This window comes from Mytilus trossulus, chromosome 1 (genome assembly GCF_036588685.1).
Source record: "Mytilus trossulus isolate FHL-02 chromosome 1, PNRI_Mtr1.1.1.hap1, whole genome shotgun sequence".
Taxonomy (NCBI): Eukaryota; Metazoa; Mollusca; class Bivalvia; order Mytilida; family Mytilidae; genus Mytilus; species Mytilus trossulus.
The window spans coordinates 5,467,930-5,494,888 of record NC_086373.1 but is presented as its reverse complement, the minus strand read 5'-3'; the positions used below and the strand labels follow the sequence as shown (position 1 = coordinate 5,494,888).

The 26,959-nt window shown below is 30.5% G+C and overlaps 1 protein-coding gene across 12 annotated transcripts in view; it reads right to left on the bottom strand.

The window, feature by feature from the left end:
• Window positions 1–92: 92 nt before the first annotated feature.
• Window positions 93–26,959, bottom strand: part of LOC134712944 (uncharacterized) — a 38,105-nt gene continuing 11,238 nt past the window's right edge. For 2 of the 12 annotated variants that reach the window (XM_063574901.1, XM_063574903.1), the window contains 18 exons: window positions 22,818–22,904; window positions 21,491–21,535; window positions 20,337–20,424; window positions 19,753–19,986; window positions 19,245–19,406; window positions 18,668–18,779; window positions 17,799–17,924; window positions 16,087–16,191; window positions 15,692–15,798; window positions 14,895–15,112; window positions 14,394–14,414; window positions 13,244–13,382; window positions 11,989–12,261; window positions 11,160–11,361; window positions 10,492–10,634; window positions 9,845–10,036; window positions 6,573–6,626; window positions 93–2,236 (listed from right to left, as the gene is read on the bottom strand). In XM_063574901.1, coding sequence (XP_063430971.1) covers window positions 2,125–2,236; window positions 6,573–6,626; window positions 9,845–10,036; window positions 10,492–10,634; window positions 11,160–11,361; window positions 11,989–12,261; window positions 13,244–13,382; window positions 14,394–14,414; window positions 14,895–15,112; window positions 15,692–15,798; window positions 16,087–16,191; window positions 17,799–17,924; window positions 18,668–18,779; window positions 19,245–19,406; window positions 19,753–19,986; window positions 20,337–20,424; window positions 21,491–21,535; window positions 22,818–22,904 — 2,420 coding nt within the window. In that variant the 3' untranslated portion in view covers window positions 93–2,124. Of the gene's footprint in view, window positions 2,237–3,220; window positions 3,267–5,356; window positions 5,394–6,572; window positions 6,627–7,871; window positions 7,912–9,844; window positions 10,037–10,491; window positions 10,635–11,159; window positions 11,362–11,988; window positions 12,262–13,243; window positions 13,383–14,393; window positions 14,415–14,894; window positions 15,113–15,691; window positions 15,799–16,086; window positions 16,192–17,798; window positions 17,925–18,667; window positions 18,780–19,244; window positions 19,407–19,752; window positions 19,987–20,336; window positions 20,425–21,490; window positions 21,536–22,817; window positions 22,905–26,959 lie in introns of those variants that run through there. The other 10 variants (XM_063574906.1, XM_063574905.1, XM_063574907.1 and 7 more) reach the window with 10 other exon arrangements.

Here is a 26,959-nt window from a genome sequence, read left to right as displayed (position 1 = left end):
AATATTGTTATACACTTGTTGCAGAGTAGGAATCTATATTTTCCCCCAACATTGCATTGTGCTGTGACAACAAAGAGTAAACAAAACGTGTATACAGACTGATGTTTTTATTCTACAAAGATCATCTGTAAAGGCACATAATCAGCAGTAAATAATAAATATCACAGAATTAAGAAACAGACATATAATATCAGCAGTAATACAATCAGCATATTTTCAGCAGGGGATCCAAGATTTTCAAAAGGAAAATCAGGAAAATTTACTCAAGACAAATATTTCACAATTATCTCTTGGATCAGCCCTGAATTAGAAATAACCTATAGAAAGGGATGAGCAAGTTGAGTTAATATACATTTGAGGCACTTTAAGATTATCAATGATTAAATTTGTAGTTAAACTCTCTAAATTTGTGGAAATACATTGTATTTCTAATATTTTATCACCAGATCAGTATTGTACAATTATAGCAACTTTGTTATATAGAGACAATAGCATAGACAAAACTTGAAACAATTGGCAAGTTACTCATGAAAAAAATAATTTCAATTTCAACAAAAACATTTTTTTAAACAAAACTGCACAAATATATTCATGTCTCAAGAAGCTAACAGTAACCTTTGGTGCAAATTCTAGATTAATAAACATGTTTTCCCCCCTAAAATTCAATATTTTTTTCTGGAAAGTGCAACAACCACAGGCCTCATATCATGCTAAACACTATGCATGTACTATTACTCCAAAATAGTGAGGAAGACATATTCAGATTATAAAATAACATACATTAAAGCATCTGTTTAACAACCCTAATATAGGAGTTGATCACAAACTAAAGCAGGTAAATAGCACAACAGATAAATGTAAGAAGATATACACGGTGCATTCAAAACTACCACCACCCATTAACAAGTAAGATGATTTAACAGTGTTCTAAGTCAGTTAACATATTATATTAAATAGTTAAAACAGCACCAAGAGAGAACAAAGGAAAAAACTTCTTTTTTTTATTATTTAAAACTTGAAATGTCACAACCATACACATACCAGGCAACCAGCCTCCTTCAAACATTTTTACTAGTTACAAATCACTGGGGTTTTGAATAATTTGAAGTAATAACCACTTAATTGAGATGAAACAGCCCTGCCTTTTGAACTTAATTTAACCGCAGTACTGTTATCAGAAATTAACTAGACTTGAATAAATTAAGTATTGGCTTACCGGTATATAGACTTTATATTACTTTTGATAATAACCAACCACAATATTTAAATTTGATGCATGCAAATCTCAGTCTGGTTGTGAGTTACTTCCTACAGAATAACAGTTCAACAAAGTTTATGTGGCAAAGTGTACTTAATTTCTATTTGCTGTTGTGTCTTCACTGAAAGCCAAATATACATTAAAAAACAAATGAATAAATCATCATAGAAAATGGAAACCGGTACTATTTTTCAAATCTATTATGTGGAATATATGATGAAAATATGAAAAAATTTAATTACATTTTAGAATATTTCAGGTACTCAGAAAAATATATAAATTTTCTGTTGTCTTAAAAGGTCAAAAAGACATCCGACATTGTAACAATAAACAGGACATAAATTGGCACAAACATATAATTAAACAATTTGGCACAAATACCAACAAAGATATCAAACCAAATACAGTTATTTAAAAAAGAAAGATACTGCAGGAATTCAATATTTATGCAGGAATTTTTTATTCTAAAATTTTAAATTCAATATGAAAAAATATATGAATATTATAAATATGTTATAGAAAGGGCACTTAGGCTATATGAAAGTGAGCTTGAAGCATACAAATTCAATGATACAAAAATATAACCAATAATAACATATTTCTGTCAAACATTCATATCAATTTGCCATTTTGTGCAAAAATAAATTAATCTACATGTCGTACAAGAAATTACAATGTATATTCAGTAATTTACAATCTATCTTACTATTTTTTGTACATCAAAATCTGTTACAACAGTTTTATAAATAAATATATAATTGCAAATTTTACACTGGCATTCAACACTCCATGTAAACTTCATCCAACAATGATATTGTCATGAGTTGTCTTCCCTGTTTTTGTTCCTAGATTGAAGATTATCTCCCTTAAGTAACAGTTCCCTGAAGTCTTCTACCTGGGGCAGAGAAATGTCTTTTCATGTCTAACATATGGTAACGAACAGGTGACGGCGAATGATCCACATACTTCTCATATCCTCTGAAAAATATATAAAACAAACATACAGCTCCCATAAAACAGCTTAATCTGAAATGTGTTTCTGAAAATAGCCTGGCATTAGTATTGACAATCACAAGAGTCCTTTTTTCATGAATGAATGACTTGTGATTTTTAAACTGTTTCTTTGTCACAAAGACTCACAATCATTTTGGAACCAAGGTTAGTTTATTGTGGTAAAAACAAACTACTTCCCAAACTTCTATAATGTATACAAGATATGTCAATTCTACCATAGTTATACAAAATCTACTTTTCATTAAATAAGTGGAATTTTTCATTAACAGGGGACATTAAAATAGTTATGGTATCAATGTGTAATAATTACTTTAGAAAGTAAAAAATAATTGGGAGAAAATGAATTTAAAACAAATATAAAATACTACTAGACAACATAGTATGTTGCTTGTTTGGCTTTTTTGTTGTCAATGGGTTTTATTTTATAGGTACAGGTATCTTTTAGGGTTGATGGTTAACATATTTTATGTTCTGCTAATTATGGTTTTCAAAGTAAAAATATTCTTTAAATTATGAGACATTCTTTACAAATTCCTTAGACTATTGTCACATGCTTGATGAACCTCAATCAGAATTGTTCATAAATATATTAAATATTCAGAAGATGATGAACTCTGTTTTAAACATTCTTTAGATTTTGGATTCTAACATTTTCTAATAAAGAAATCTGAAAAATATCTAAACTTTGAAAACCACTATAAATGATATGATAATGAATGAATATTGTTCTATTATAGGACTAGGCTAGGACTTATGCATCAGCTATTAATGAACTAATTGTTTGGATTTATAGAAATATATATAGGAAGAAATGATACAGATAAATCTCTATCATGTATAAATATGTAATAAGATATTTAATAGGATTGTTGAAATTTATGTAACATTTGGATTTCCCTATAAACTGTAAATACATGGGAGAACCTGTCTTAAAGTGTCTGTAATTACCTGTAAATCAACTAAACGAGGAACAAAAGTCCGATGACGCTGAAGTCTGTTAATAAAATAACATGCAGTAAATACACAGACCATGCACTATTAACAATGAATATATGTGTTTAATATTTGTTAACTAATGTTATACAATTCTAATACTAGTGTAAAATACAGTAAACAAAATAAGTCTATAAAATGAAATAACCATACATGAAACAAGATTGAATGAAATATGCAAGATCTAAAAGAAAACATTCACAATACTTTAACTTTGTGTTCTGCATCTTTTGTAGTCATAAGTTCTGATATTCTGATAAAATGTTAAAGTCACCGTAGCTAAAATTCTAATGATTTAAAAGATTTCAACCTTATTTGAATCAAATCCTTTTTAAATTATCAATTTCTCATTCATTTGTAGCAAGTTTAAGTTCAAGCTACCATACAATTAAATTGAAAATGAGTCAACAAAATAATTTTTAATATTCCTTTTTTTAACTCTGAAGTTATTGTTATTTTGCAGATATAGAATGTAATATTCATTTTTAAAAAATTGATAAAATCATTTATTAATTTTACCAGTTTTTGCCTTATAAATTGTGTATTTTTTTATTTTTTTTAATTTGAATAATCGAAACAATATCAAGAGGAGTGTTAAAGTAAGCTTCAAAACAAAAACATGAGTAAAAGACACATAAACTTTAGACACCACAACAGCACTTATCATTTATATCAGTACATATTCCATTATGAACCATGTCTTAAGTGCATAAGATCATTTAATACATTCTTCTGATAGATTGGTAGATATTTTAAGATTTGTTGTGAAATGGCTTGTACCCTTACATATACATCAACTTCTAAGTAATAATAAATTTCCCAACACTTTTGCAGCAATCTTATTACAGTGCAACAATTGTCACCATTAAGCGACGTGAATTTAGAAATCATTTTCCTTCGATTGCATCTCTACTTGAATTAAAAAAAAGATGTGAAGCCATGCCAGCATGCGAGTAGTATCTATTGTATTGCCTACAAGGACCTTTTGGATCAAATGTTTTGCCTATTAAAACCCTTTCATGCGGAATGTATCCTTTTGGCACACCCCTGTGCATGACCTTGTGGATTAACAACAACATTTAAAACATAATAAGCTTGGTTTTTTCACCTAAAGATAGTTCTAAAAGAAACACTTTTACGAGTGTTTTCAAGTACTGAGCTGCTTGACCGTTCTCAGTGTTAATGATCTACTGGAGTATGTTAGTCCTTTTAAATGTGTTATATTGAACCACTTTTTTGATTGATTGATTGTTGATGGTTTAATGTCCAGTGGCAAATATTTCATGCATATTCAGGACAAACACCTTGTTTGGTGTAATCCATACTGGTTGTTATTTTTCAATATACTAAATTGGTCAAATTTTAAATTATTAGACAATAAACCTCATGGGAGGATCTTTTAAATCTGAGTTTCTAAATAATTTAAGAAGCTTGAGTTGGTATGTCCTGAACTTTCAACGGACTTTGTAATAAGTGAAACACCAATGAAAACAATGCAAATAATTGTTATCTGAAGTTTCAAAAATAATATTATTGTAAAAAGTTGACTTCTGTGTGACTTTAGTTCCTTCTATGTAAACTGAGCACTCGTTTAACATGTTCAAAATGTTATATCAATTTGTGGTTTATCGTTTTTTTCTCTATAATGAATATTCTACTCTAGAAAAAAAACATTTCTTGTTCCAGAATTAATTTTAAATACAAAATACTGAAACAAATAATATCTCTATGCACTCTTTAAAATGTAATATCATTTTATGGTTTATCATTTTTCTCTTTCATAAATGTTCTGCTCTAGAAAAAGACACTGCTTGTATCAGAATTAATTTTAAATACAAAATACTGAAACAAATTATATCTCCACCAGAAAGTAATATTACTTTGAAAGAGTGCCTATCTTCGTAGCTTAAATATTTAATTATTTAATTGATTTGGTACGGTAAATATAAAAATTGGAACCCTAAACTACTGCATGTTACCCCCCTTAGGCTTGTTTTTAGAAAATAATAACAATAATCCAAAAGGTAGTGAACCTAAAATATTGGTGCATGTATTGCTTCACTACAAAATCAATCCTTTCGTCGTACTTACAAACTAATTTACATAAATGATCTGGCCACTTTTCTCTCTGTACAAAAAAATGGGAAACAGACTTACTAGTTATTCAACTCGGTTCAAATGAGCAAATGATGAGAATAACATAGTTAACTATTTTTTCTTTAATCAAAAAGTACATGTAGGTTCATAGAAATAATTTAAGAAATTTCTGCATTCAAATTTGATCAAGATATTAAAATAACTTTAAAATCAAAATTCTTTATAAAAAGAGTCATTTTATAAAATTGAACATTTTGTTCTTGAAAAGATATAAATGAGAAAGACCATCAAAACATTGTGTGACCACCATGAATAATTATATAGAATGAAATGATGTAGGTGTAACTATGCATCAGAAGGTCAGATATATTCTTATGCCCATCTTCCCTCAATTCTTTACTCAGATAATTAGAACATGAGTCTGCCATCACAATTATGTACAGTCCAGACTCACACACCAAGAACTAATGTAATTTTTACAGATGTTTAGCAGGCATGTCTTGTATATATCTTATCATGATAAAATTTGAACTTAAGTTATAATAAAATAACTCATCTACATGCAGTGTCAATGGCAAGAAACCTAATTCATAAAAATCAAACCAGACAAGATTCAAACAAAAAATAGAAATATAAAATATTTATAGAAAGTTTTAAAATGCAAAACCCTAAAAAATAAAATTCGGAGTGTAAAATATAAAATAAAATCTACCATTAGTTTGCAAAGGAATTTATAACAGATTTTAAAATAAATTAACATATTAGATAAATTAGCATAAATTATTGGTTAACACAGTCCATGTGAGTTTTATTCCTAATTTAATGAAAATTCTGTTTAAACACAATTCATTCAAGTCTGGTTTAAAATCAGAAAGTATAATTATGTTCCCTAAAACATTATAAAACTTTTATGTATGATGTCTTAATGAATAAATAAGCTTTATAACAAATGATTTAGTGAAAACATGCCAAAGTTACAACGCTAGCCTAAATAAAAAATGCATCAAGTGATAAATTTTGAGTTCCTTTCAAATTATTCTTTGTAATGGCATGCATATTATGTTATAAAATTAATTTCCTTGAATATCTTTACATTGATTGTAATATTTTTGATAAAGCAGTAAATGACATGCTGATGAAATGCCCGAATGAACTGTGAGGTGATTCCCCTGAGATTATAAATGTGCGAGCATTACACAACACAAGTTACCTCCTCTTGAATGGTTCAATTGATAGCATTGGCCCAAGTTTAGCATAAATTTCCCTAAAAAGTTATAAAGATATAATGAAAATTTCTACTGAAGTTATTTTTACTTTTATAATGATATTGTTTTCTATAGAGAAGACATCTTGATTAAGATTAAAATTGTGAGAAATCAAAAATGTGACATTAGGTTATCAAATCTGTTAGATATTTGTTTCTTAGTAATGACAGTGGCAGTATGGTGTAGATTTATAATAACACACCATACACAATCAAGAAAGATAGTATACACAGGCTAACTTGCATAATACTGGTAACGTTCCTTGACCACATATAGAAAGAAACCTGAAACACATTATAGGGCTTTCACCATGTTATCAACAACAATTTTTTAAGGGAAAATATGATGCTATTTATTCCATCAATCAGTGATGAAATGCATATCCTTCCTGTTTGAAAGGGCACACCTATCTCCTATTAAACTGTAAACATCTAGCTTAACAAAGCATATTTATCTCCCCTTAAAAAATTATAACATCCATCAATGCTGCAAAAAACAATTATTAAAAATCATTTACGTTTTCATTATTTTGAAAAAAATTGTATAAGATTTGGTGAAAACTGTAACCTGTAGTTCCCAATTTAAATATATCATGTAACTTTTAATAATAAGTAATGGTTTTACTATATCTGCAATTAGAAAGTTGGTAATTAGCTGCCACCAATTAAAACGTTAAGATAATCCTCATCAATTTCTCCGTCACCGTTTAAGTCTACAAGCAACAATTGTGACCTAGGCCTAAGTGAAAAAAACTTTAAGTGACAATACATTTAAATTATTTAAACATATAGTTTTTTTCTTATAAAAACCCAGCTGTTATAGACATATTATTTTGAGACTGGTTAAATCTATTTTGATAGTTGCAAACACTATTTAAAATGCCAATACGTAATCAAATTGCAAAAGATTTCTTTAGTCCCACTCAGGTCAATTTGATATTTAGTATTTTTATCTAACCATCGAAATAGAGGTACCAATAATAAGGTCCAATGTAAACATAAATTAATTCAGCTGGGTTTTGATAATAAATGACTACTGGTTTTTTTTATTCAAGATGATGATATTGATTTATATTATTATCATTATTTAGAGATTAGAAGTTGTTTGAACACCAAATCTTCTTTACGGCAAAATTTAATAAACAATACTATCGCATCAAATCAATTAAAAGATTTCTTAATAAAGCAAAGTACTTTTAGTATTGTCACTAGCTAAATTGTGAAAAGTGTAAAAATCCAAAACCTCCATCCCCTTTTCCATCAGTGCACACTATACCTAATCCACCTTGAAAAGTGAAATAAAATTGTAAATTCAAAGAAAATTATACATGTACAACAAATAGTCCTTAGTTTTAAAGCTGGCTAATTGTCTGGGACCATCATAACATCTTATTCTAGGTTTCTTAGAAAAAGATAATTACTTTTTGAAACTCGGGACATCACTTACTCAAATTATCATTTCATTATCAAATAGGGGTGGTTTCTGGTAAGATGTAGTTTCATGCTGAAATCGGGAAGATGCTTAATTCCAGAAAAAGGCCCTTCTGTCCCTCTCCAATACATTGTGTTGCAAAACAATAAAGGTATCAAGAAGAAGAAAGATTACATGTTTTGAATAGATATTTTATATTCATTGAAGTTGGAAAATATGTGAGCATTGAGAGTTACCTCAATATGCATGAGGAACGGGATAAATTTAAAGGAAATTGTTTTTCAAGTTTTCTGTCTTGTTTTTTTTCTTGTGAAGAGTATATGAACTTTTCAATATTTTTTTATAAAATTGTGTCAAATTTTTAAGCATCTAAAAATGTTCATGTGAAATTCTAGAAATTTAAGAGTTCATTTGAAAAACAACTTTTCCCCATGATTTGTGAGAGGGATTTATTTACAAACCGTGAGCATTGATATATGGGAGGTAACATCTAGCTGCTGTAGATTCATTATTTTTCGCTGGATACCAATTTTCGTGGGTTTCGTGGGTACAGGTGAACCACGAATTCAAATGTTTAACAAATTAACATATTTTCAATAGACTTTGAATACAGAGATTGGCAAACCCACAAAATCAAATATCCACGAATATGCAAGTTTTCAGCACTCCACGAAAATTGATACCCACAAAAAATAAATGAATCCACAGTAATATGTAGAACTATTTACTAATAATATAAAACACACAATACACCATGTAACATTGAATTATATATATGTAATGTAATGATCAGGTCAGGTTTCTGCATCACTTATCTTAGCACCATTCAAACATTGATTTTTCTAATTTAGACATTAATTTTGGTGGGTAAAATATATGTTGCTCCATGGCATTTGAATCCATTCTGATCAATTAATTGCAAAAAATAGACATTAATTTTGGTTGGTAAAATATATGTTGCTCCATGGCATTTGAATTCATTCTGATCAATTAATTGCAAAAATAAAATTCTGTAATTTGTTTAATGGTACTAAACCTGGAAGTTTACAAAACCTTGTACCCTTACTAACAATAATAACCCTTTACATTGCATAATATGTTGTAGACTAAACTTGTATTTTTTCTCTCTTAAGGGGGCTCGCGGGTCTAAATCATTTTTTTTTTATTTAATATAAGATTTCGCTATTTTTTTCTATAAATGAACTTCATCTTATATCTAATAGAAAAATGAAATAAAAAAGAGGGGTCACCGATCATTTACGCTCACAATCTGCCTTCGAAAGAAACATACATTTTTGTAAATGTCCTTTTTTTCTGTTGAACTAATAGGAGAAAAAGAGGTAATATCGAAATAAAAAAAGAACCTAATTACAGAAATCGCTAAAATTTTACAATTATTTAGTTTATGTATAGCTTATTTGAAAACAACAATAAAAAATATAGGTCACCGATGAGTAAAAAGAGATATTTCAATTTTAATGCCAAAAAAATAGCATTTTTGCACCAAAGGGAGATAATTTAGAGCTTTTTCAATGATATCTACATTAATTTTAAAAAAATAGCTGGGGCCAACACAAATTGATTTTTTGGAATGATTTTTGTGCCATATGATAAAGCAACAACTACTTAAGGAAATTTGTAATGAAAATTAAATGTCTATTTTTTTTCTGAAAATCTTATACCCGCGAGCCTCCTTAATGCCTATAAAAATGTTTTTCTAATTCACCAACGATATCTTCACTTACCAAGGATATGAAATGCAATGACTTGACAACAATAAACTTACTTGACTTGCTGTATATTTGTGTTTTCTCTGAGTCGGTCCACTCTGTCCTCGTCAGTGGAAGATGTGAGTGGTCTCTGTATTGGCATTAGTGCAGAGTCTACTGACATCCCAGGATTACCCCAGTGGTCCACTCCTGTACCCCCTATCTCTCCACCCCAAGCTGATCTCATTCCAGATTTACCCTTCACTGGACTGAAAATTTCAATTATAATTAGTGTTTTAGTGAACAGTTTCTTTTGAGGGCTAATTCCTATTCTGATTATACATAAATGTAACGAAGAATACAAATCATGCGCTTGTAAATTAATACATGCCATATCAATCATATCAGCAGGGAAAAAGAAACTCCCAAAGTTGTAGCTCTTTCTGTATTATGGCTTTATTCACCAATCAAAACTGGATGTCATGAAACAGCTAAGAGTGTAGAATGTGTCTTAACACCAATATCTTATTTTGATCTGATATCTTTGGTAACAATATAATTTATGTGTTCACTGAAATTATTTTCAACCTGCTAATGTCCTTGTATAGAAAAAGAGTCTGAAAGTGGTGTTAAACACCAATCAATCAATCAATCAAGCGAGTCTAAAAATATTTGGTGAGATCACTTCTGGTTGCTTGCTTTGCCTTAAATTTTTGATATTTACCTGAATCTGAAATCTCTGGGCAAGGCAAACCCTTGCATTGCCTGTAACCTTGTTTTCATTACTTGTTTTTTGAAGTCTCTTCTTGCATTACCATAACCATTGAATATATGATCACAGAATGACAGATGCCCATTCATATACATCTAAAAAAGTCATATACGATAGCATGTTATGTTTAAGATACAAGTTTGATAGTGAACACTTTTTTCTAAAGTTTACAAGTATATTTCTTTTCAATATGAATATTTTGAATGTCACAAAATGTGATAACTTTAAGAAATTACATAGAAATTAATCAAAGACTCAAATGGTCAGGTTGCACAGACTGTTTTGTTGAAAACAATGAATAAGAGTTTACCCTGAGCATTGGGTTTTTATACCAGACTTAAAAGTTTTGCAGGTTATTCAAGGCTATCTGCTTACCCTTCCAGAGTACCTGAGATCACCCCTAGTTTTTGGATGGGTTTGTGTTGTTTATTCTTTAGTTTTCTATGTTGTATCATGTGCACTATTGTTTGTCTGTTTGCCCTTTTCATTTTTAGCCATGGTGTTTATTTTAATAAAATATGAATATGTACCCTGCTTTGTGAGAGCAAAATTTTTAAAATGCCAGTTTACAAAGAGAATTATCCAATGAACCATATCCTTTCAATCATACTAGTACTTACAAGAATCATGCCAGGAACTACATTATGCCGAGTAAGAAGAAGAGGTGTTGTGTGATGTGACCCTTCAGCTGCCGTATTAATATCATATTGAAAAATCCTATAGGTATCATTCCGTCCTTGAACACAAGGTTTAGTCCGATTCCTATTTTGATTCATATAAATTTCTTCCAACATATCTTCTGCTGAATTTACATATGGAAATCTGAAATAAAGAACAAATATTATTACTGGAATTGTTCTTTATATTTCTTTTCCCTTTATGTGTCATTAACAAGCAGGCTGAACTAACACTTTGTGCTTCTGTTACAATATAGCACACAGTTTGAAAGTCAAACAATGATTTTTTTAGTACTATTTTCTTCAATGTGCACCATAATCTGAATTTTCATTTTGAAAATTTCACAAATTCAATTATTTTCTTGATTTCTTTAAACACATTTCTCAGATGTCTTGAAAATACTTAAAGAATATCAGTACAGTGAAAATTAAAGAGGTGACCTATTCTTTTAAAACACATGATACTTTGTCATAATACAACTAGTGAGAATTCTAGAAATATGAATAAGAAAAGATGTGGGATGTATGTCAATAACAAATACTGTGGATTCATTCATTTTTGTGGATTGAAGAGATTGAAGAGAAAAATGAATTTGATTTTGTGGTTTGGACAGTCTGCATACAAGAGTGTACAAAATTTGTATCTATTTAAACAATGAAATTCGTGGTTCACCGTTATCCACGAATTCAACGAAAATTGATGTCCAATGAATAATAATGAATCCACAGTATAACCATGAGACGTGTATAGGGCAACAGAAAGTTGACTTACAATGACGAAATAACGCTGATAACAATAACTTGTGATTCTGGAGCTTCTGTTGATACAAAATCATCATATTCAATGTCAGTGATCTGTGGAATGTAATGTCTGCTGCAGCGACAAGATGGCCGCTCTAATCCTAATAACTGTTGTCGAATAGCTATTGGACAATGGACTTTGACAGATGACAAGTCTATATGGCTCAAGCTTGTTAACTGTCGAGACACAGGAGCACTAGATAAACTTGTTCTAGTACTTCTAGTTGATCTTTTACCAGCTGACCTGAAAAATAAATTGTATTTAATTTATATCAAAATGCAGGATAACTTTGTATACTATTATAACAAACATAAATATTTACAAATGTGTTTCCTATGATTTTTCAGATGAATATATATCAATACAAGCAACATATAATTTTATTTTCGCTAGGTTCCACTCAAACTGTTAAAACTTGTTCTTATTATTATAAATTTGAACTGCCTGGGAAGACATATTTAAGTGGATACCCAAGTTCAAACCATTGACAACAAAAATTACTAGAATATATGCATGAAAGAGTTGTGACTTTTTCAATGAATGATTGTTTCAATTTATCTTAAATTGTCAAAATTATTATGTGACTTTTGTCAAAGGAGAAATTATTCTTTATTCCTGCATCATCAAAAGCTAGCTAGAGGTACTGTGAGCAAAACTCACAACATAAAATCACCTCTGCATTCAACTATTGCCATCACTAATGTCTTTCAAAGCATTTCATAATTCTGGTTAAGAAGCAAATCTGTGTATTTATGATAAATCAAGTTTGTGACCTTGACCTTGCAGACAGACATTCCAACATTATTTGACCAACACCCTCTGGTTTGGGACAACAATTATATATCAAGTATACTTATCCTTCATTAAACATTAAGTTTTGTGTCTGAATAAAATTTGTTTATTTGAAACTATTATTGTGACCTTGGCCTTGCAGACAGACATTATAACATTACACATGACAAACTCTCTGGTGTTGGACAACAGTATGACATTATACACAGCCCTCAATCTTTGTTCTTTTGTGATAAAAATATATATAGGAAAAGAGATGATAAATAAAATTTACTACCTTACTGGCAATATTTGAATCGACTTGTCCAAAATAAAAGTGGCTTAAAATCATGAGTTCTCATGCTAGCTTGCCAATGAGGTTCATATTTATGGTCAATCTGTAATTACATCTAACAAGTGAACAGCCCAATTCCCTAACAAATTATAATCCTACTGTGTTAATCTCTCTAGTACAGCCAATGCCGTGGGTGATACATCATCATCACCAATCTCATGTGGCTCATCGTCAAACTTAACCACTGATGCCACAGCAGACTTCCTTGCAGTGTCTTTAGGTGTGGTCCGTGATAAAACTGGAAATAAAAAACATGCATTCATTCAAATTAAACTCTTGTAGACCAGATATTCTTATAATTTCACTGCAGCATATGTAACCAAACATTAATACTGAAAAGTTTGTCTTTTGAAAGTGATAATAATTTTAAGGATATATTTTTAAGGGTATATGGTTAAAGTTTTTATAGATTTTACCTTCAAGTAGCTGTAGCATACCTTGAAAAATATAACCAACGCAAAAGGAGATCACTCACTAATTGTTTTATCTGCATACATCTAAATCTATTAACAGCACAAAATTGGGGTCAAAGTTTGGACAGACATGTGCTCCCTTCACTAAGTTTAATACTTTTAATTTATCATGCTTTGTTACCAAGGAAGTTAATTCAAAATGTTTAATGTGTCAACTGCTGCAATAAAAAATCCACATACCAAATAAATTATGAATGAGTCATGCATGAGTTATTGAGAAACAGACATTCTCCAAAAACTTAAATAAAGGTACTGGAATGTTAAGATTAGGATAAGGTCATGCAAGAAGTGACTGACTTAAATGTTATATTACTGTGTTAGCTAACAGTTTACAAATTCTGGCTGGCCACAGGGAAAGGTTGTATAAGGATCAACAGTATGAACTATTTCTGACAATTCATAGTTCCTGTTCAAAATTGTCAAGTAAAATAAAGATAAATTACACATGGCATTTAAGAATAGTTAGGTAGGTAAATCTAGTCTTCTTCTTGAATCAGGCAATGAAGTACTTTGGGGTTGAAATAAGACTTATTAAATTAAATAAATATAACTTTAAAACTATTTCGGCAAATAAATTAAGAAATCAAGCAGGCATGTTAATTTTGAACTTAACTTGCCCTAATAATCTTCCTGCAAAAACAAACAAACAATTCTATTTCTTATTTCAACCCTTGCAACTGGTAATTCTGGTTTAAAGGTTTCGTTTACGACGTTCAGGTAATATAGGATAGGGATTCTGGGTGTATAGGTGATCATTTAGATAGGGTTAACTTTACCTTTCTTTAGGCAAGAACGGGCTAAAATAAATATATGAGGTCAGTAAGTCATAACATATGCAAATCTGAACATTAGTATCAGGTAAAAAGTTATATTTACGAATAGTTATAAATATGAATTAGGCTGACCTTTTCTTTTAGAAACAATAAGCCAAATTTAAACTTGCTTTTCAAAATGACATTGAATTTGGTTTGGTTGTTTAGTAAAACACAACTCTAAATTGATAAGTAATAAAAATTGAACCTTGATTCAGACATTTTAGATATCTTACAATATGCATCAAATTTTCCTGAAAATAAAAATAAAATATTAAATACCCTTGAATTTTATGAAGTGTCCTGTATCCTGAAATTCCTAATTGTTCAGTATTTTTTAATTGCAGTATGCGGTTCTATTATATTGCAGTGAAGCAGATATACTGCTTCTCAATTTCAGAATAAAAAAAAATGACTGGTAGGATATAAGAAAGTATACAACCCCTATTTTTCCTTTGCAATTACCTAATGGTGCCGAAGGAGCTCTAATTCGTCTGTCAGTAGCCAGGTCAAGTACTGGTCTTTGGCTTGTTGGGTCTCTGTCCAGTCTTTCTGATATTCTAGCTGATTGTATCTTGCGTCTGTAATCTGTAAATTCCGGTCGGTCTTTCATTCGGCTGATATCAGGGGAGATAAGTCCTATTGTTACACGATAATGTTCCATCCAATCATCAACTAAATTTCTACAAATTAAGATTACAATGCAAACTTCCATGACACAGTTTGATAAAACTTGTAACAAATGACTATACTTTCTTGAAACTATAAACAATAACAGAAATGTTCTTCTAATTTTTTTCCTATCATAATTGTTTTTTAAGGAGAAATTAGTTTCATACAATGAATCAACAATGGTAAAAATCTATTTAAATTCAGTTTTCTCTGTGAGTACTGCAATTAAAGAATGAATGAACCTTTCACAGCATGCGACCATTTTGTACCACAAAATACTATTGATTCTTTTTATTCCACTTTACATATTTAATTTTCTATAACTAGGAACTGATCATTTCCAAACCATTTATATTACTAGTTAAATTGAAAACATTCAATGACTAGTAAATAATTAATGTTTATGGTATTTATTGCAGATCTCTAGTCCCAATCTATATGATTTTTACTTGACTGCAAAAGACAACATATTTTAACCTACTTTGCTTTTCTGTGAAAACTTGCATATTATTTGTAAATATTTAAAGAGAGTATTGTCTCATGTCCGATTTATCTGTATTCTTTTATTATCCAAACCTAACTAAACCTACTTTGCTTTTCTTTGTAATCTTGCTAAGTCTCTTTCAGATTCGTGCTCATACTGCAGTTTATCAGGAAACTCTAATAACTTCTGCATTTCAGCTATGTGTGCTTTCACCTGAAAATATTATGCATTTTGGTTATCAAAACAAACGTTGTCTTAGATGCATGTTTTATGTTAATATACAAACCCTTTATGTTGAAAAGTTGGTTAACAAATTATTTTAAAGATTCAGTAAAAACAATTAATAAGGCTTTAGATTATAACTAATATTAAAGAGAAAAAAAAATACCTTATAAATGATAATGTGGCAATCTTCCATTATGCTTTCTATGTTGTAGATTTTTTCTTCTGACAGATGTGATCCAATTTTTAAATTCTGTAGATGTGTTAATATTTTTTTACCTTTTTCTGTTTTCCTCTGTTTTTCTTTTGAGTTTTTGGTGCGAAAATTCTCATAAGTTCTTTGGCTGCTCTTGAAGTAAAGTTTATTCCTGTAAGTAATTGTTCCTAAAACACAAATTGCAAATTAATTTGAAATTGATAATATAGAAATATAAAAAATATAGATAATTATTCAAAACACTTGTTTGGATTGTTAACATCTCTTAACTAAGGATGTCATTAGTAGCTCAGTGGAAATGATTTCATTGTTTTCATATTTAACAAAAATACATAATTATCTTTTCAGTTACAGCATATATTTGAAAATAATGACAATATAAAAATGAAGATGTGGTATGATTGCCAATGACACAACTCTCCACAAGAGACCAAATGACACAGAAATTAACAACTATAGGTCTATGTAAAGCCTTCAACAATGAGCAAAACCATTATCGCGTAGTCAGCTATAAAAGGTCCTGATTTGACAAATGTATAACAAATCAAACAAGAAAACTAACAGCCTAATTAATATACAAAAATTGAAATAAAAATAAATATGTAACACATCAACAAACCACAACCACTGACAATTACAGGCTCCTGACTTAGGACAGGCATATACATAGTGAATGTGGGGGAGGGTTAAACATGTTAATGTTGCTTTTTCAAATATTTTCTTATCAAAATTTATTAAATATAGATTCTACCACTGCATCAAGTGTAATACAATATTTATCCACTCGAGACAGTAAAATATTTTAAATTTAAATGTGGAGAGTGGATAAATATCGTATTACACGAGATTTGGTGGTGGAATCTGTTTCTCAAATGATTTTCTAACATTATACAGGCAAACTTATTCCTTCTTTTCAAACTTATTCCTTCTTTTCGAATGATCTGCAAAAAGATGTGTTCTTTCTATGTGACGTCGTTAGGCATGGTTGCCTTTTTCATGCCGTCACAATAGGAAATTCAGAGGAAAGCAAGAAAATTCGACGTTATTATTGGATTTTAACCAATGAAGTACTGAGATCAAACGAACCACACGTTGATTAAATTTTTTTTTATACAATGGGTGCAGAAAAGGATAAATTGACGAAGAAATAGAGAAAAGCTTTGAGCTAGCTGTGAGATTTTTTTGGTTTTTTTAATGATTAAGCAGTTTCTGAAATCTAGGAGAAACATTATTACTGTCACTTTTCCCTTTTTTAAACCTGAACACATGGCTATGGATTACTATGTTGTCTAAACCTGAACACATGGCTATGGATTACTATGTTGTCTAAACCTGAACACATGGCTATGGATTACTATGTTGTCTAAACCTGAACACATGGCTATGGATTACTATGTTGTCTAAACCTGAACACATGGCTATGGATTACTATGTTGTCTAAACCTGAACACATGGCTATGGATTACTATGTTAAACCTGAACACATGGCTATGGATAACTATGTTGTCTAAACCTGAACACATGGCTATGGATTACTATGTTGTCTAAACCTGAACACATGGCTATTGATTACTATGTTGTCTAAACCTGAACACATGGCTATGGATTACTATGTTGTCTAAACCTGAACACATGGCTATGGATTACTATGTTGTCTAAACCTGAACACATGGCTATGGATTACTATGTTAAACCTGAACACATGGCTATGGATTACTATGTTGTCTAAACCTGAACACATGGCTATGGATTACTATGTTGTCAATATACTTACATTGTCTTCCTTCTCCACAGCCCCAGTATAAGGTAAGATAGGAAACTTGGCTGTTTCTTTCTGACAGTTGAACACAATGGCCATACTGGTCTGACTATAACATCTGAACACTAGGTGGCTATTGAGCTGGAAAAAAAGGATTTTTAAAATTGTATATTACTGAAGAAAGGTATACAAGTATAAAGCTTTTTGTTAGATTAAGGGGGGGGGGGAGAACATAGTTGACTCTAATCTTTAATGAGTATGATATTCTTTTATCAGTATTATAAATATCTAGAGAAAACTCAAAATTACATCTCTTTTTGTTGTATTAAACTTCAGATTATTCATGTCAGCTGAGCTGGATAGTTATAGTCAATATTGACAAAGATGTTACTTTATATTTGTAGTGATTCAAAAGAATTCCTCCTAAATTTAAGGAGTAAAAACTATTGTGAGTCATCCACAAGTTTGCAGTGTTCTGTATTCTATTTTAATTTTTATTTTCATTTTGGAAATATAAGATATTGTGAAATATATACTAAACAAGTGTTTCAGACAGATTCATATCCATGTAAAGTTTCTTTCTTTGTGCAAATTCTTTTTTTTTTGTAAAGATCATGTACAGTTCACAAAATGTTATGATTTGTACCTGTAATATAACAGGAGTCCCCAGTTTAACATACCTGTAATATAACAGGAGTCCCCAGTTTAACATACCTGTAATATAACAGCAGTCCCCAGTTTAACATACCTGTAATATAACAGCAGTCCCCAGTTTAACATACCTGTAATATAACAGGAGTCCCCAGTTTAACATACCTGTAATATAACAGGATTCCCCAGTTTAACATACCTGTAATATAACAGGAGTCCCCAGTTTAACATACCTGTAATATAACAGGATTCCCCAGTTTTACACTACCCATCGGCCATTTCCATCTCTGTATAACACTTCCTTCAGTGTCGGTTAAATGACCTCCCTTTGCTGTAGACAAAAACCTACAATAAATAGTAGAATTGTTATAGTTATTTTTGTATTGAAAACACGGTGGATATTTGACTCATTGGCAATACTTCTTATTTTGTTCTGTTATTTTGTTTGCCTTAGATAAAATGAGACAGTTTTGGAAAAATCATATATAACGAATACTTTAACAGAAATCATAATATGAAATATTATTAAATTTATCTTTTTAATTTAAAAATATGTGCCTCATGCAAATCTGTAAGCAGATGACACATTCTGACGCATGGCAGTTTTCACATTCTAAGCTTCCTTTCTATGTCTTTTTATATATATATATCTTATCAGTGTTGTGATATCCTTTAAAATTTCTGATTCTTGGGGACATGACTTCTAACAAGTCGATTATATGGATCTTATGAAGACAGAAAACAAAACCTACCTGATATTTTAGAACTATTGTTATAAGAGATCTCCTTGTGTCATTTTCTCTTTCTTACCTGATATTTTTACTGGTATTGCTAAAACATACACCCTTGCCACAGGGGGTAAAACAAGCAAGCATTCTGGGATTGTTGCCATCATCATATGCCACCAAGTAATATCCTGGACGACCATATCCTGCAGAACTAAACATTATAGCTGGCTTTCCAGAGGGATAACTGACAATAGTTAAGGATAATGCACTGTATCTAATAAATTGTTTTATTTTAGACAAATTATGTAAGTACCAAACAACAAAACTATTGTAATTTTCACTTTGTTTATAAATGTCACAGCCTGTATTCTAGTTACTATGGATTCATTTTCTTTCATATGTATCAATTGTATTACCATTGATATTTGAATTCACAGTCTACATTCAAGCCTACAGAAAATTTGTATTTCGTTGGACATTTTAATTGGTAGTTTACTGGTAACCATGACATCAACTTAAGTTGATATCTCATAAATAATAATGAATCCACAGTATCATTAATTTCAATGGCATCATTAAACAAAGGATACTACACAAAACTAGTTCCGTCATGAACCGTGGCCTGTATCAGTTGTTTCCCTTCATTTCTATCATCTCCAATGATAGGTATCCGGATTTTCCCTGACTTTCCTAATACTGGACTATCTGTTTTTACAGGTGACTTTCTGTATTTTAGCAAGACTTCTTTTTTGTGGTCTCCATAGTAACGAACTACGACTGGCTTATCTTTTCCTTCATCAAGATCATCTTGTTGCTGTTGTTTTCTAAAAAGGAAGAACAGCGTATACAAACAAACGATTATTTTTTTGTTGATATATCAGGTGGTTTGTCATGAATAATGACTAAATTAAATTACTATTGTGAAAGTTACATTGTGAAATTGTTAACATTTTATTATCTACAGAAATTAGATCTGTAGATTGAAAACCAGCTTGGAGTCATAAACTTTTTTATTGTATATTGTAATTTGGTGATTTTTTGGAAATAACTGTACATAAATTACATTAAATATATTGCAAAATATACAACAATTTATTATTTTTAGGTTATAGGCCAATTTATTATACCCCAATGCTACCTAATAAATAAAAATAATAAAAACTGAAATACATACACTGTCTTAATAAGTTCTTTAAAAGCTTCATATTCTTCTTGCAGTTTCTTTCTGTCTACTTCTTCTACATTATTGTCCATTATTACACCTAAAAAGTCAAAATAATGTACTTAGCTGTGCATTTGCATTCAGGGAGCGCAGATAAAATCTATAGTCATAGTGTGTTAATTTATCTTTTTTGATTGATATTTTATCGTGTGGTTTTCTAAATATTGATGTTATGCTTTTGTTTCCAAAAAAGGGAGAGGGTTTAATTTGGTACCATTAAAACGTTTAACCCCACTGCAAATGTTTGCACCTGTCCTAAGTTAGGAAGCTGATGTACAGTAGTTGTTGTTTGTTTATGTAATTAATACGTGTTTCTCGTCTCTCGGTTTTTATATAGATTAGACAGTTGGTTTTCCCGTTTGAATGGTTTTACAATAGTAATTTTGGGCCCTTTATAGCTTTTGGTTCGGTGTGAGCCAAGGCTCTGTGTTGAAGGCCGTGCATTGACCTATAATGGTTTACTTTTATAAATTGTTATTTGGATGAAGAGTTGTCTCATTGGCACTCACACCACATCCTATATCTAATTAATATCAAATCTTGCAAGTTACAAGAAAACACATTTTCTTCTTAATATAAGCTGATGTTTCTTGAAATAAACAAACAAAAAAAGATATGTCTCATTGGCAATTAGATTATATCACATTTTTTATTTTTTATAAATTATTAAATATTTTCATTCTAAAGATAATTATGTAATATCCTAGAATAAAAGAGAACTCCATATACTTTAGTTCAATAAAGATACTGTAAAAGTCTAGATGGGAGATAACTCTATATACCAGAAATCAATAAAACATCTTAGAAAGATTTTCATAACAGTTTTGAACACTTTTAATCTTAATCAATATCATAAAACTACAGTATACAAATATTTAATCTTTTGTTGCTGTTGGTGATAAACCTATGAATCTCACTATTTGAATTCAAATGTAAATTCTCATCATTTTGATTAACAAATATGCTCCGTGTAGAAGGCTGTACTTTAACCTATAATGGTTTACTTTTTAAATTGTTATTTGGATGGAGAGTTGTCTCATTGGCACTCACACCACATCTACCTATTTCTATATAAAACAATATTCTATCCAATAAGTTACACAAACCTTTTTTGTCTTTTAATGAAAAACTAATTGTAACTAAAGCAGTTGCTGAAAAATAGTGAAAAGTATTAGAATATTATCATGTGTCACAATCAATGCAATTGCAATCAAATTATATTAATCTTAGTTCTTCTTTCCGAATTTACTTGTCTTATATGTTTTGCTCTAATTTAGCAAATGAAATAGGGTTTAAACTGTATGTAAAACAAAAATATTGTATATATTTGTTTTAAATATTACAACAGGCAATTTTTAATACTTTCTTACTTCGAAATGTTTGTACATATATTGGCTGTTTTTTTAAGGATTTGTGTATAAATATCCAATTTAAATAATATCAAGGAGGTGTTAAAGGTGTTAAAGGGCTTTGACTTCCTATAACTGTCTCACACGGTTAAACAATTTTAATTGATTCAAAAAAATGTTATTTGACAAGGTAACAGGTTTAAAACAGAAAACAGTAAATGTTTTCAAAAGACATAATTTTTATCAATTAAACTAAAGCACTTTAATTAGGAGAAAAACAGCAATATGTGTAGATTTCTTGTTTTAAATTTTAAAATTATTTTTCTTATCACGTTATGGTAACATGTAGTTTTTTTCCAACTGCAGTCAATAAGCATAATTTGCCTATAATATCAAGCCATAAAAAGATTGTTACAAGTGTAAAGGAGTTTAAATTTGATGGTAGTAGTCTAGTAGAGATAATTAGAATACCTTGGTTAAAACCCTAACCATAAAGACATTATTATTAGAGACTATGTAAACTTAGTATAACTCCCAACCATAAAATGACTAACTAACTTTTGCCAAAATTAGATCAAGTACATTAAAAGTCACTTTTGGAAAAAGGAAGTGTACAGATAAGAGGGGATTTAATACAGTGATCATAAGAGAGGTCATCCTATACCCTGAATCTAATACACATTATTGGGGGGGGGGGGGGGGGGGAAGTGGTATTAAATTGAGATAATTAAAATTACTGCCTCATCCAAGTATAAATATTATATATTAATTTAGTTTGATTCAAAAGACAGCTGCAGTTATGTAGGTAAGGAAAATGGAGAAAGGTGTTTGCTGATCTGAAATTAAATAACATATTTCATATATTAAGGTTTTTATACCAGCACAACTATTAAATGTTAGATGGTTGTTAGTTAGTTGTTAGTAATAAAGATCAATCTGATTAATAGAATAATTAAGTCGAGGGTAATATATGGGTATAAAGAAGTATACTTATCACCTATCCAATGGCTTATACTCATTAAGTCAGATAGATATCAAAGTTATCATTTTTATGAATCATAATTAAAACATTTTGACAACTCACATCTTGGATCAGATGGTGTTTCTGCAATATTGGAATAAGCATCATCGTGCAATCCCTTTCTGATATTTGGTGAGCGTAATCCTGCGACTGTAAGTGGAGAGGAGGAGAAATAATCTAATTATTATAAGCATTATATTCAAATAAACATGCAAAGTCAGGTAAAATGAATTGTTCTAGTTTCGTGGATAGTTAAACTTCACTTTTTTTTTAAAAAGGCGGCCCATTAATTTAATATATTACGAAAAACAGCCAATAAAACCATTATTAAATCAAACTTTTGCAAATCTTATGAAATGCCAAGCAATTGAAAAAAGCATGAAAATAAAAGCATGAAATTCCTTAAACTCCAGCAATGATATAAATGATCCACGAAAATAATAAAAATTCATGATACTTTATCAATGTACAGCTTTTAAAACTACATTTTTAAATCATTTTAATACCTCATATGCATACTCATTGATTTTTTTTTTACAGAAGTGCAAATAACAGTAACTTCATAACTTATAAAAATCCTTTTACTTTCATCAAAATATTCATAAATAAAAAAATCTTTGCAACCATAACCCTGATTGGTATTTCAATGTTCTTTACATGTACACATAATGTACATAACAATGTTTTTGGGGATTTCTATTTTTTATGTAAGTAATTTCAGGATACATGCGCAAATTTGAATCCTTAAAATGAAGAAGTTAGCCATAAATTTAATATTAATTCACTTAAAGTTTCCAAACACCTTCAAATTTTGTTCTGTAAAAAGAGACATATGAGAAAGAAAGAGGCATAAAATGACAATACAAAGGCTACTCATGCATTTTAAAAGTTCTAATAAGTAATATAAAACTAATTACTAAATATATAACATGTTTATAAATATAAACTATTTATCATCATTAAAATGTGGAACCTATATAAATTACAATAAAAATAGAAGCACAATATATAAATAAAACATATAAATGTGAAAATAGATTTTTGTGTAACAGCACTTTTGTTTATTTTACCTAGGCTAACATTACTTTTCTTTATTTTTCCTATATATAATTGGTTTTAAAATCTATGGTTAAGATAAAAGATATTATCTACAAACTACAGTTGAACATATGCAGTCTGAGTAATCCAGTTTATTTTTTGTCTTACTACCGTAGAATACTTATAATTTATTTGACAATGATTATGGGTATAGTCCGGCGGCTTTGTGAAAAATTGTGCACATCCTGTTACAAGCATGAAATTTGGCATAGACCTTCCTCAACTATTACTGATTTATTTCAGATAGGGAGGCATTTGAATAAAATGTCTCACTTCCGGTAAAATCCAAAATGGCGGACGTCATACTTAATTCAGCCCAATATCGAAGGCTAGCGTGTAAAAATATCCTATTATCATGCTACTATCATAATATTTGGTACAGACCTTTGTGTTTTACTTCTTCTTGATAAATTAAATAGATTAGATGTCTTCAGAAACCCCACATCCGCTTAAAATCCAATATGGCGGACATTGTACTTAAATAAGCTTATTTTTAGGGAGGGTAATTGAAATGTGTTTTAACGTATTGCTACTATAATAACATTGTGTATGAACCTTTCTTTGGTGTTTCTGATGGAGACAATGTATAAGACATATGTCTTAAAAACCATTACTTCCGGAAGTATCCAAAATGGCGGACAGAGAAATATCAATTTTTTATTCAAATTTTCAACTTTTTTCAAAATGTAAAGAAAATGATTTTATTTTGTGCTGGTCATTAAACTTTTGGCTCTAAGTTATCCCTAAAACCACTTATTCTAGCATATTGTAAATGCTTAGATATAAAGTTTACACTTCCGGTAAAAATATGACGTAAATTTCAAAGATGAGTCCTCAATCTATTTCTTCGATGAAATTTGGATAGATTGATTTAAACAAAAAAAATTCACTAAAGTACTAAAAAATATTTACAGTTACTACTAATTGGCCAAGAATATATGCTTATTCACAGTCACCACCACATGCACACAAGGCAGTGCACGGGAGACCCGATTTTACACATTAAAAATAACCGCGGCATCCCTCCTTACATCCATAATGTACAAGCTTCTGAAAAAATGATGAGGTCTCAGAAAGAGTTTTCTTTAAAAGGGACCCTATTTGTCCCTTCGCAATCCATTAGTGACAAGACTAGGTAGCATAAGAGTCAATATAAAGCTCGTCTCACTAAACACCTGCATTAGTATATTACACGTTTTATATGCTTGAAAAGACTAGAACAAGTCGTGGGAATAGCCTCACTTAAAATGAGTTTTCCCTTTTGTGCAAAAATTGACTTTCTTGCTTCGTTAATCATGTTAGATCTGATAAGTTTGTACAGTACAACCCCGGTGATTTAGGCTGATCAATCATCATTCTTTATGTTAAAGTCACATCTTCAAATACCATCAATGTCTCCCACGCAGTCTTTTTCTTTCCTTTTCAAGCAAAGAGAGAACAGTATCACAACCCGTCATAAGGTATGGGTCAGAAATAAAAGTGTGTGATCACTCATTGCCTAGTGCATTTGAAAGGCCATTGATAGAGATTAATTTTTACCTCCCCAAATACAATCCATAGTTCGTCTGCCCCAATGTCACGGAATAGCGAAATAGTATTGACAGCATCATCAGTGACTGGTAATCATGACTCGTTTAAGTGCGTGTTTCACTGCATCAGACACATGCACCATGATTTAAGTGTCAGTCTCTTTATGTTAAAATGGTGCTACACTTAAAATACATCACATGGTGAAAAAGATAGAATATCCTGAGCATTTGTTGCTACAGCTACCATACTCATCAAAGACTTCATCCACTCTTGTTACAGTCTCGAGGTATTTCATTACGGTAAGGACATAATACCCAATCATCATACTCGTTAGGAAACACCTTAAAACTGTAACATAAGTGGATGTAGTGTTGGATGTGAACATAGAAAATACTGGTAGTTTGAAAGCTGCTAAAAGAAGCAAGGGCAACATTTAGGGGAAAGGGAATACACAGACGAACCCAGGATTAAAAACATCCTCAAAATTGGGAAAGTTTTCTAAGAGATGACGACAGAAAGAAAGAACATTTAAGTTTTCATTCACAGGAGCTTGCTCAATACAATTTTGAGTACAAGGTAGTTGAAGCAACAAATGCTCAGGATGTTCAGTGTTATCCACCACTTGATGGTGTTTCAAGTTTAGCACCATGTTTACACGAAGAGACTGACACTAGAATCAAGATAGATGTGTCTGATGCACAGAAACATAGACTTAACTGAGTCATAACTCAAACAGTCGATACTGATGTCATTGCTGTTTCGCTATTCCGTGAAATAGCTATATATGGGCAGACAAACTTTGGTTTGCATTTGGAAGGGGAAAAGTATAAGATATATATCAATCAATGACCTTTCAAATGCACTAGGCATTAACAGATAACACGTTTGCTGGAAAAGGAACTGCGTTGGTGACATTAATGGAGTTTGAAGATGTGACTATAGCATTTAGAATGATGATTGACCAGCCATCATCACCATATGGATTTGATGTTTAATGTCATTGAAAACGATACGTGGTTTTGTTGGAAGATCAAAAAAACAAAAAAACAGATTAGGTTAACAAGGCAAGAAAATATGTGTTTTTGCAGAATTTATGGATGTGAGAAACAATACCGCAGTCTTTGTAAATGTTGGAAATCAGCTCTCCGATTGTGAATTGCGGCCTACTGAGTATGCTGATTGGGTATTATGTCCTTACCTAAATAAAATACCTTGAAACAGAAATACGAGTGGATGAAGTCTTGGATGCGTATGGTAGTTATAGCAACAAAATCTTATCCACCACGTAATGCATTTCAAGTTCGGCACCAAGTTCACATTTAGAGGCAGACACTAAAATCATGGTGCATGTGTCTGATGCAGTGAAACACGCACTTAAACGAGTCATGATTCGAACAGTCATTAATGATGATGCTGTCACTACTGTTTCGCTATTCCGTGACATAGGGGTAGACGAACTATAGATTGTGTTTGGGAGGGCAAAAGACTTTGGATTAATATCTAGCAATGGCCTTTCAAATGCACTAGGTAATGAGTGATCTGAGTGATCTGAAACACTTATTGTTATCCATGTCTTT